Genomic DNA, 12,047 nt, shown 5'->3' with positions numbered 1-12,047 from the left:
GGGAAAAGACTGGGTACCAAGACCAGACATGGGCCTCGACCTCATGGAGCTTGCAGCCTGGCCAGGAGGCAGACATCAAACAGATAATTGACAGTATAAGCCTACAAATAATTAAACAGGGTGTGGTGAGGGCTGAAAAAGGAGCACACAGAGAAAGATGCACCTAGGGTGGGTTATGGGGTAGGGAGTACAGGTTCCCCCAAAAAGTGCTGTTGAGATGAGACCTGGAGAGAGGAAGAGGAGATGCCGAGGGTGGGGCTGTGGCCTTTTGGGACAAGGAGCAGGTTGAGTTTGAGGCAGTGTCAGCAGGCCAGTGTGAGTGGCATTGGCGTGGATTTTATGGCCGGGCCACTGGGAGCCGTTGTAGGATCTTGAGCAGGGGAGTAGGGGGTGGAGTTTGCCATCCTGGAACATGGCTCTGGATGCTGAGTGGAGAATGCATATCTTTGGGGAGACTCTTGCTGCTCTCTGGGCAGGAGAGAATGGTGGCTTGTTATAATGAGGGACAGAGGGATGCCAGCTATGCCCCATGCTGGGACCCACCCATAGCAAGAGAAACAACCCTCAGTTCTTGCCCTCAGGGTGTGCCCAGTCTGTTCCCAACCCTGCACTTCCTAACACTGGTGAATTTCCACTGTGACCCCTCCCCTCTGGCCGGACACTGCCAGCCAGGAACGGTGGAGCTGCTGCCTCTAGCCCCCAGCGTTGTCGTGTTTCTGCACCAGCTCCATTGGCTTGTCACCAGAGTGGGGGATGTTTTCAGAAACCTTCTTCGAGGCATGGATGCATGCCTGCTCTTGTAACCAGTGCATGTCTCTTTTTCTTTTTTTTTTTGCTGCAGCCAACTGGGTACATGGAAAACTCAGTCTCCTACAGCGCTATTGAAGACGTTCAGCTGCTGTCCTGGGAGAATGCCCCGAAGTACTGTTTACAGCTCACAATTCCTGGGGGAACTGTCTTACTGCAGGTAGGAGAAATAAACATGAGCAAGCAGTTTCTTCTCATCTTTGCTCACTAGCCCTCTGCATTTCCCATGGAGGGAGGCAGCTGACTACCGGGAGGAAGGGTGGTTTTTAACTCAGGGTGTTTTTTCTTCCAAGTGTGAGAAAGGTATAAACTGGGGCTCCCTGGGGAAGAGGAGGAGGGAATGTGCATAGACTGAACTCCTACTGCATGCCTGCCACGGTCTGGGAGGATTACATGTTATTTGTTTGGTTCCCTTAATAAATCTGAGAAAGAAGTTTTAGAGTCTTCACTGTACAGATGAGTAGACTGAGGCACACAGGCAAGTTGCTATAACTCAGAAGGCTGTGAAAAGCAAATGAGCAAAAGATGCTACCTTTTGCTTTACTTCAAGTCGTTGAGTTTCTTCATGTTGATTTAAGTCTTCTGAGACTAAAGGAAGTATGAGCTGTTTTCTCAAAAAAAGATGTACCTTCTGTATGTAGTTGTAGGGACTTCTGGTTGGAAATGACACAAACATTATTCAGACAAGTGAGGCAAAAAGAGATTTAATGCCGTAACTATTAAAATAACTGGGAAGTCCAAGAGAGGACTTCAGGCATAGCTGGCTCCAGCGGTCAAATGCTATCATTAATATTCAGTGTCTCTCTTCATCTCCTGGCTCTGCTTCTGTGTGTTGGCTTTATTGTCAAGCAGAATCTCATGTGGTGGGAAGGTGGACTACTGGCAGCCCCTAAGCCACATTTTTAGAGTTCATAATCCTTAGAAAAGTGAGAGCATTTTTCCTTTCGACCCCTCTTATAAAATCTCATGGAAGGTTCTGGTTGGCTCTGCCATGGTCCCATTCACCCCTTGATAATGCACTGCCCTGGATTACCTGTCTACCAGGACCACAGTGAGGCGGAGAGGCAGGTCTATCGAGAAAGAAGTGGCCGTCAAAAATAAATGCCACTGCAGCACATAAAATATGTTATATATCTTGTCAGGGGTGCCACCCCAATCTCCAGAAGGGACCCCAACTCAGAAACCCCTCACCTGGAGAAAATATACCCTCTTAGCTGTGGGAGAAAGATCTGCCTTGACCTTTCTTTTAGGAGCATTTTCTTTCTAATCCTATCTGTCCAGGGAAGCTTTCTCGTGGCCCAAAGAGATGTTCCCTAAAACCTATTTCAGAAGTGGCCACCTGATTTTGCAACAGCTCTGAAGCTAAGAGTCCCCCAGTTTGGCCTCTGAGGAGTGCCGGGCTTGGTAGTTGAGTGTGAAAGCTAAACATCATTTAGAAGAATCCTGTGTTTTACTGTCTTGTCTTGGAGGACACCAGAAACCATGCCTTTCCCAGTCTGTTTTCTTCTCACGTCTCCCACACTCTGCCTCCTGCACGTCGTCTTTGGCCTGCCCTACCTCCCGCTTCCCCTCCCCCAGCGAAGCCTTCCTCTCTCTCCTCCCATCTGTATTATAGAGAGCAGCCTCGCCCCTCCTGACAGACCCCTCTCCTTCGGCCTCTCTGTCCACAGCACAGCCTATGAAGGGGTGGTCTGTGCCAGCCCCCTCAGGGTGGTAGGTGGGTGGGCAATAACGGGATTCTGCAGCCAGCTAAGAGAGGGAGAGACGCCTGAGAATATTCTACTCGAACGACTTTCCTGCCATTGCCGAGTGGTGAGCCAGGCTCTCTCCCATGCAGGGGTGGGGGGAAGCCCATCCTTGAAGAGCTCCTCAGCCCCCTGGGAGACAGAGTCATAAACAAATGATTACTGAAATAATGGCTAAAATAGAGGCGTGTCCCAGAGGATAGGGAGCCCAGAGGAGGGAGTGACTCACTGGGCCTGGGGGTGCCAGAGCAAGGCTCCCCAGGGGCGGGGGCATTGCAGCTGGGAGTAGAGGGATGATAGCAGTGTGCCAGGATGGTGGGGTCAGGGCACACACTTTGGGCACAGGGGGCGAGAGGGCAAAGCATGAGTGGGGAGTAGCTGGGTATTTGCTGCTGCTGGGGGAGAGGGGGAGGTGGAATTTGGGGCCTGTGGATGCATCCAGAGCTGCTGGATGATGGCCAGGTCATGCAGGCCTTGTTAGTCAAGGGAAGAAGCCTTGGACTGTATTCTGAGGCAATAGGGAGCCATTGAAAGCTCTTAAGGAGGGGGAAAGGACACTAGAGGACTTGGTCTGTTTGAGGGCAGAGGGGCTGGATGTGTGTGAGTGACGAAGGGAGGCAGGAGGGACACTCTTCAAATAGTCCCATCACAGGAGGAGAGGCCCTGAGCCCCCACCTTCCTGGGCGTGGTGGTCACTGTCGCACCAGTGGGAGGGCCTTGTTCCTTCTGGGACTGGAGGGGGCAGCCCTGTCTTTCAAGAAGGCCAGAGCATCACTCTCCCCGGGGACAGAAGGGCAGTGGGGCTGCAAGGGATACAGGCTGTGGGCAGTGCCTGGAATGTCCCTTTAACCTGGGCCGTGGCCTCGGGCCCGGCTGTGATGACTCGCTGGCCGGGCTGCAGTGGCCTCACGTCAGAGCTCCTCCTGCGGTGCTGAGCGGGCGGGCCTCTGGCTGCTCCGGCATCCCACTTGCTCACTGCCCCTCACTCCAGTGGATGGTGCAGCCAGAGGCAGGAAGAGGAGGAGGAGGAGACAGAGGAGGAGGTCGGCAGCTCCTCCGATCCAGAGCCGGACTCAGAGCTAGGGCCAGGGAAGGAGAAGCCGCCTTCCACCCCTGTCGCCCAGGGGAGCCAGGTGGGTGCAGCCCAGCCCCTGCCTGCCGTGGGTCTCTCCCTTGCTGTCATTTCCACCAGGCCAGGGGAGGTAGACCAGCACCAGCTTCTACCTTGCTTCACCCTGCTCCCTTTGCCTTCCCGTGATCCATGGGTGGTGTGCGGCTGTCTTGTTCTATTAATGGGATCTGAGTCATCCCGGACATGGGCTCTAGGTTGGGAGATCCATATGGGTATGGGGAGGCTGGGGAGTGAGCACCTAGGCCCCAAAGTGGTGCCCCAGAGGTGCTAGGCAGGGTGTTTTTCGGTACCGACTGGTCCAGAAGCCGTTTGTGACAGATGGTGGGATCCTTTGTGTTGTCTTGAGTTACGTATGACATGCTGTATAAGGATCCAGAGGTGTGGTGTCGCAGAGAGCAGCCCTCCTGGCCCTGGGGACTGATCTTTTCTATTCCGAGGTGGGAGGGGGAACCGAGAAGCAGCCAGGTGTGCTGATGGGTCTGGGCCCATCTGAAGAGCCCCCAGTTGGCAGAGGAATCAGGATGCCTTGAGCCATGTCCAGCACAGCAGCTGCTCAGTGCACACGGCCCTTTGTGTTTGCGTTTAATTTACTCAAGCAAATTAAGAACATAGCTCCTCAGTCCACTAGCCGCATTTTCTGTGCTCAGTAGCCACACGTAGCTAGTGGCGACTACTGGACAGCACGAAGAACATTTGCACTGCTGCAGAAAGTCTGTTGGGCAGGCTGGCCTCGAGAACTTTCCATGTTGACCTTAGGCTTTGTGCAGCAGACCCCCTTCCACCCCCGCAGGGGAAATAGCCTCAGAACTCAGGGGGTTCTTCAGTATTCCAGCATTCCCGCATCCCTGATTGGGACCCCATCTGCTGCGTGTGGTACAGCTGTTCTGTACCCAGGGTCAATGTCAGGGGGCTCCAGAGGCTTCCAAGAGGGGCCAGTGTCCTTTCCTTCCCCAGGCTGCCTGATCTCTCCTTGTCTCTCTTTCAGGGTCTCTGCATCTGTGTGTCTGTTTTCATCTTTCTTTCTGACACTGTTTCTCCATCTCTTGCTCTCCTGCCCCCTCCTTCTGTCCTCTCTCCTTCTCTCTCTTTCTCTCTTATGTCTCACTCTGGGCTCCTCTACAGTTTCTTCTTCCAGGCCTCTCCATACCTCTCTCTACCTCTGAGTGTCTCTGCCTGCCTCTGTGTGTCTCTCTCCTCTTCTCCCCTTTCCTCCTCCTCCTCTCTCTGTCTCCCAGGGACCTCCCTACAAAGCTCCTACTTTGTTAGAATTTGAATGGGTGCCTCATGCAGACCTCCGAGCTGACCTGATAGTTCCAGGAAGGCTAAGAGGACACGTGCCTTCTCCCCAGCCTGGAGACACTGAGCGGTCTGCCAGTAGGTCGATTTGCCAGACACAGGCACCCACCCTTCCGCCTGGGTCCAATGCGTGTGCTCTGGATGCTTCATGTTTTTCAGCGTGAGCTCCCCTAATGCTGTGTTATTAGAATCCCTGGGTGCAGAAAGGACCTACTTATCTTCTTTCCTCCCTTAATGCCCTTTCTGCTAGCGTTTCATTGTGAGGAGGCCAACTACATAACTACATGAACTGCGGAATGAAGCATCCTGGCCCCAGGGGTGGGGTAGCGGGTGTTAAAGGGTGATATGGTGCAGGTTGTCCCCGGGGGATTCTGCCTTGCAATTGGGTTTTGACCCATCTGCAAGAAAGGACAGAGCCCTGGCTCCTCGAACAAGGCTTTGGGGCTATCAGAGCAAGGACAGCCTTCTCCCCGAGAGCATCAGCTTCTGTCTGGGCCCATTTCCGAGACCCAGCTCTGCTCTCGATGTTCCCAAAAGTCCTGCAGGAGACTGAGCAACTGTTTACCCCAAACATTGGAAGCAGGGCAGGGACAGGGTGGGTTCCTTTCTTACTGGAAGCTGGAGAGAAAGACCTTTCCAGTCTGGAAAGCACGTTTGTTTTTCCATAAGAAATTGGACCAGGGCAGGGGAACTTGGGAACAGTCCCGTACAGTGCACCCTTGGCTGTTTTTCTCACCTATCGAGACAATGCAACAATGAGAAAGAACTTGGCAGCTTTCGAAGAGGAAATTAGGCAGAATTTGCCTGGAACCAAGCCCTTTCAGTATTCGAAAGATTTATCACTAGGAGGAGTGAGAACCCGGCCTGTGCAGATCTGGGGGATTAGGGGTGGGAGCAGGGTTCTTTCCCATGTGTGACCCTCAGGACTCCCAGCTGTGCCTGGCGTCCCCACTGGGCTGGGTTGTCCCGACTCAGCCCAGCGGGGCAGTGTGGGGACTCAGTGCGGAAACACGCCCTCTCCCCCAGGCTGAGGCGCAGCCTGTCAACTTTCCCTTTGCTGGGAAGCCACTTAGAGATGCCTGTGCTGGGACTCAGGAGCTGCCCCAGCCGCTGTCCTCCTTCGAAGGTAAACAAGCCAAAGAAAGGAGCAGTTTGCTGCTCACGGCTGTTGCAGCATCTCTGGCTCCACCAGCTGCTGACCCCTCTTCTGGAGAAAAATTCTGGGCACCCCCTTATTTTTGAGGTGAAGCTTCCTAGTGGTGATTGGATTAGGGAGCCAAGTCCTTCCTCCTCTCGCTTCACCAGCAGGGCAGCAACTATGGACAAATAATGCTTTCAGGTTTCCCACCCCACGTCCTAGGAATCAGAAGGGGCTCAGGCACATTGCTTACATGTTCCAGGGGTAGAGAGCAGTGAGTGCAGACTGTGGGGTCTGATGGACCTGAGTTCCAGCCCAGCCCTTCCATGTACTAGCTGTGCGACTCTAGGCCCTCACTAGCTGTGTGACCCTAGGCTCTAACAAGCACTAGCTTTGTGACCCTGCACTCTAACAAGTACTAGCTCTAGGGTTTTTTTCTTTTGTCCTTTTTTTTTTTTCCTTTTTGTCTTTTTTCGTGTCTGGCAACGGACCACAACCCTCAGTGTCGCGCCTGTACCGGACCGGGACCGGCAACGGGATCGCAACCCTCGGTGCTGTGCCCGCCCCTCGCTCAGCCAGTGAGCGGGAACCGGTCTGTATGTGGGATCCGAACCCTTGGCAGGAGCGCCACCATGCTCCCAAGCGGCGCACTGTAGCAGTGCGCCACCGGGCCGGCCCTTTTTTGTCCTTTTTGAGACTGGCCGCACTGCGCTCAGCCAGTGAGCGCTGTGAGCGCACCGGTCATCCCTATATAGGATCCGAACCCGCGGCAGGAGCGCCACCGCGCTCCCAGCGCTGCACCCTCCCGAGTGCACCACAGGCTCGGCCCTGTGACCCTAGGTTTTAACAAGCACTAGCTGTGTGACCCTAGGCTCTAACGAGCACTACCTTTGTGACTCTGCACTCTAACAAGCACTAGCTGTGTGACCCTAGGCTCTAACGAGCACTACCTTTGTGACTCTGCACTCTAACAAGCACTAGCTTTGTGACTCTACACTCTAACTAGCACTAGCTGTGTGACTCTAGGCTCTAACAAGCACTAGCTGTGTGACCCTAGGCTCTAACGAGCACTACCTTTGTGACTCTGCACTCTAACAAGCACTAGCTTTGTGACTCTACACTCTAACTAGCACTAGCTGTGTGACTCTAGGCTCTAACAAGCACTAGCTGTGTGACCCTAGGCTCTAACAAGCACTAGCTGTGTGACCCTAGGCTCTACCTTACCCTAGTTGTGTGACACTAGGCTCTAACTAGCTGTGTGATCCTAGGCAGCAGGAAGAACCTCTCTGGGCCTCATTTTCTTTATCTGTGAGTTGGACCCATGATACCTGTCCGCTTGGATATTGTGAGGATCAGAGATATTATACATAAAACACTTCGCACTGTTCCTGGTACATAACAGCTGTTTAGGAAAACACTGTCATGACTATGCAGAGCCTTAGTCAAATACAAGTTGGGGAAGAGAAGGTCTCAGGGTAGAAGAGTTCTTTTGAAATGCTACTGTACGTGAACTTTTCTTCAGTGAACAGAATGGGTATAGTGTGCTCCACTGATCTCTCCACCCACCCATCCATTTATTCAGCTGTCTGTCCATCTGTCTTATCTGTCCATCATCTGCACATCTGTCCATTTGTTTACCCATCCAAGCATCCTCTGTGCCTGCATGCGGCCAGGTATCTGTCTAATCAATCATTCATTCACTCAACATGTCAGCCAGTTTTTCATTTAACAAGCATTTCTCTGAGTTTCATGGACATAGTAGTGCGTAGGTCATACATGGTCCCTGACCTCACAGAGCCCACAGCCTAGGGGATGAAGGACAGCTAGACAAGCGATTACAGGACAGTGTGATATGTTACCTGGTTGGTTGGGGATGAGGGGGGCAGGCACCATCAAGGCAGTCATCCTGGAGCACTGACATTTCAGGTGGGAGCTGGAGGGTAAGCAGGAGTTCAGTGGCAGTGGGCGGGATGAAGGCCAAGCATTCCTGGTGGGCTGTACACGTGTGTGAAAGCCAGACGGAAGAACAGCAAGCCAGGCTATGCTGCAGTGACGAGCAGCCCCACACTCTAAGTGGCTGAAAGCAGCAAGGGATTATTTGTCACTCATGCTGTTTGTCCATGGTGGGTCAGGGGGGGACTGCCATCAGGAGCATTCCTGGTCACTGTGGCAGGGAAGAAGTCACATACTCAGTAGTGCACTGGCTCTTAAAGGCATACACCCAGAAGTGATGGGTCATTTCAGTGTCACATGAGCCCACATTTCAGTGGCCAAAGCAAGTCAAATGGCCATGCATGCCTGCCAAGTGCCTGGAAGGAAGAGAGCTGAAAACAGCTCTAATGATAACCACAGCAGGTCTGGGCCTCAGTGTCCTCATCGGAAGAATGGCAGCAGAGAAATGGTTGGGTTGGATCCCATGAACCATAATATATTGTGAAATTGCCAGCATGATGACATATGTGTGTGTGGTTTGTGTGTCTGTGTATGTGTGCAGTATGTGTGTCTCTGTGTGTCCACGTATGCTTTATGCACAATTGTGGGCATTACTTGCGTGTGAGTCCATGGTTTGTTTCAAGTTCTCAAGGGAGTCCATAAACCCCCAAAAGACTGAGAACCCTTGGGCTAGGTGATTCTTAAAATCCCTTTGAGCCTCTGATTCAAAGAGCCTCGTTTATTATAATGGACGAACATGGCCAAGGCCCCTGTCTTCTTCCAGAACACAGCCAGCCTAGGGGAGAGGAGAGGGCCATGGCCACTTTTCCTTCTAATCTTCCCTAGGAAATAAGGAGCCCCTTCGGGGTGGGAGAACTTCACTGTCTCTGCCTCCCTGGAAGGAGGTGCAAGAGGGGTCATGGTGAGTCTGGTCGTCGCCTGGCATCTCTGTGCTTTGCCTTATATGTAATTAATTCATTCAGCTAACTGGGTTTTTCAACACCAGGCCCATTGGGGTGGGGAGGTAGCAGTTAACCCTACCTGGGTCCTGCCTCCTATCCCAGTCCTGTGGGTGGGACATAAGCACCCAGCCCACCGCAGGGCATGGAGTGAAGGCTCTAAGCGGCGACAGCCAGAAGTTGCAGGGGAGCAGAGGGGGGAGGTGGTCCTGGCCAAGGCATTGGTGCATGGGGCCCGCACTGTGGGCGGGGTCTGGGGCAGGGGCAGGCACCTCTGCTCCTAGCCTCAGCTTCCTCGACAGTGAGATTGGACGCCTCCAGGATGAGAGGCCATGCCTGGCACCTGGTGACCAGTATTGGTCTGGTGTTGGAATTGACATGCACCGTCTCAGAGGCCGGTTTCCCAAGCCTGCATGACAGATGGGGATCCACAATCACAAAGCTGTTTACAGCTCGGATCTCAGACTGCTCCGTTGAGCCCAAATCTGCCTTCTTCCCATGCTGACCACATGAATGTCACACTGACTTCCTAGAGTAGAGACAGTCAGAGAGAGGAATGGAAATGGCTGTGAAGCCAGGCATGGCTGGGGAAGGGGTTTACACTATCCCATGGGAGAAAAGGCTTGTAAAACTTAGCTAGTCCTACCGAAAGGATAGGACTGAGAAGGAGGTGTCAAGGTAGTCAGAGAGAGGAATGGAAATGGCTGTGAAGCCAGGCATGGCTGGGGAAGGGGTTTACACTGTCCCATGGGAGAAAAGGCTTGTAAAACTTAGCTAGTCCTACCGAAAGGATAGGACTGAGAAGGAGGTGTCAAGGTGTGTCTGGATGTAGTGTGTGTGCTCAACAGTACAGGGCCCCCCAGACAGCCAGTGCTGCTGTGAGAGGCAAGACACATGGACCCAACTGAGACTGGGGTCTCATGAAGCTCAGTGGGACACCTCAGGGGACGAGCCTAGACTAAGCAAATGGGTCCAGGAGAGGAGACCATGGAGCCATCCCTCCTGACAGCTCGGTGGCCACTGGGCAAACAGATCCAGGTCTGGCCGGCCAGAACCACCTGGTGATGAGCTCTGGGGGCCTGGGAGGTGCCGGGAGGGCTGGTCATGGAAATGCCAGCTCCTTCAGGAAGCAGGGCTGCAGGGAAAACGCACCAGGACATCCATTTTCAGGAAGGGATAATGGGTCAGTGGGCTGTGTGGAGCCATCAAGGCTCTCGTGCAAGCAGCTGAAATGGACTGTGGCTGTCTCAAGCAGGAAAGGAACATACTGGGAGGGTTGATGGGAGCCTGGAGATGAGGCTTGGGAAATGCACCAGAGCTGAGGTTGCTGGGGCTATGGGTGTGTGGAGTAGGCAGCCCCACAACTAACTTCATAGGAAGACATGGGCAGGGCGTAGCCCCTGCCCATAATCAGCTCTCCCCCACCCATCTCTGCATCCTCTGGGCAAGAACCTCTGACTGGCCAAGTCCGGGCGATTCGCTCACATGCTTTAAGGTCCGGGAGGCCTCCAGAATGGGAAGGGCTGGGCTCAGCCATCCGGGAGGGAGGGCTGGGTTTGATGCAGTTGGTCTGCATCCTCTGGGCAAGAACCTCTGACTGGCCAAGTCCGGGCGATTCGCTCACATGCTTTGAGGTCCGGGAGGCCTCCAGAATGGGAAGGGCTGGGCTCAGCCATCCGGGAGGGAGGGCTGGGTTTGATGCAGTTGCTGGGGCAGGGGAAGGGGGACTCTTTCTGGTCACTGTCTACCACCTGTTACCATCTGCTTGCTTCCCTGTTTCTTCCTTTGTTTACATGTTCATTCTTTCCCGTGTAAACAACCCTAACAGAACCAGCTGCTGCTGATCGGAGCTGGGTATTTAAAGGCCCTACCCTTGAGGAGCTCACAGTCCACTCTTTTGTTTGTTCATTCATTTAGTAAATACCTCCTGGTCGTCTGCTGTCCCAGGCCCTGGAGAAAGGTGCAGGCAGAACACTTGTAGGGTCCCCTGTGGGAACATATTTGCAGGGCAGCGTGGTGGGGCCAGTGGATGCAGAGGAGGGAGGGACATAGGGTGTCCTTCTCCCTCTCCTCCTTTGCCTCCCTCTTCCCTCTTTGCTTGGCCATTCGGTCTGCCCAGAGACACAGTACAGGCCCTGCCCAGGCCTGCTGTGGACCCTCAGAGCCAACGGCTCATGTCGATCGACACTAAACCAACCTGGTCCTATTTGTTTCCTCTTGCTGCTCTGACAAATTACCACTAACTGAGTGGCTAAGATAATACAAATGTAGTCTCTTACAGTCCTGGAGGTCAGAAGTCCAACACGAGTCTCACTGGGTTAAAACTGAGGTTTTGGCAGGACTGCGTTTGTTCTGAAGGTTCTGGTGGGGAGAGTCTGTTTCCTTGCTGTTTCCAGCTTCTAGAGGCTGCCTGCATTCCTTGGCTCACAGCCACATCGCTCTGACCTCTGCTTCTGTCTCTGACCCTTACACTTCTGTCTCCCTCTTATAAGGATCCTTGTAATTCCATTGGGCCACCTGGATAATCCAGGATAATATCCTCATCTCAATTTCCCTAATTTAAGTCACATCTACAAAATCCCTTTGCCACGTAAAATAACATAATCACAGGGGATTAGGATGTGGACATCTTTGGGGCCATTATTCTACCTGCCACACCTCCCCCTCTCTCCGCCACCTTGGTGTGTTAAGAAGCATAGAAATTGTTGTGGACCAGGGGTGTGCCGGAGCTGCTCATGCCGGCTCGACCCTGCTCATGAGAGCTGACCACGCACGTCCCCTTCCAACCCTGGTTCAGGGACATCCCCTTGAGGGCACAGCATCAGCCGAGGTGGGATTATTCACAGGAGTCGGCACATGCTGTGGTCGGGCTTTCTGATGTTGCGAGCCTGTTGTTAAACATTTATCAGTGCACCACTGGCCGAGGCTGCTGCTGATACTGATAGCTACTGTTTGTAGAGCATTCGCACGTGCCAGGCACTGCGCTAAGTAAGCACTATCCATGTATTATCTCATTGTTTGGGATCTCCGCACGGCTC

The 12,047-nt window shown here is 53.4% G+C and overlaps 1 protein-coding gene across 1 annotated transcript in view; it reads left to right on the top strand.

The window, feature by feature from the left end:
- CMIP (c-Maf inducing protein) overlaps positions 1-12,047 on the top strand; it is a 256,524-nt gene that overhangs the window by 152,462 nt on the left and 92,015 nt on the right. The window contains exon 2 of the mRNA XM_008574003.1: positions 842-967. Within this exon, the coding sequence (XP_008572225.1) occupies positions 842-967 (126 nt within the window). The remainder of the gene's footprint in view (positions 1-841; positions 968-12,047) is intronic.

The sequence above is a fragment of the Galeopterus variegatus genome, unplaced genomic scaffold (assembly GCF_000696425.1).
Source record: "Galeopterus variegatus unplaced genomic scaffold, G_variegatus-3.0.2 Scaffold982, whole genome shotgun sequence".
In the NCBI taxonomy this organism is placed as follows: Eukaryota; Metazoa; Chordata; class Mammalia; order Dermoptera; family Cynocephalidae; genus Galeopterus; species Galeopterus variegatus.
This window is presented reverse-complemented; position numbering and strand designations above follow the sequence as displayed.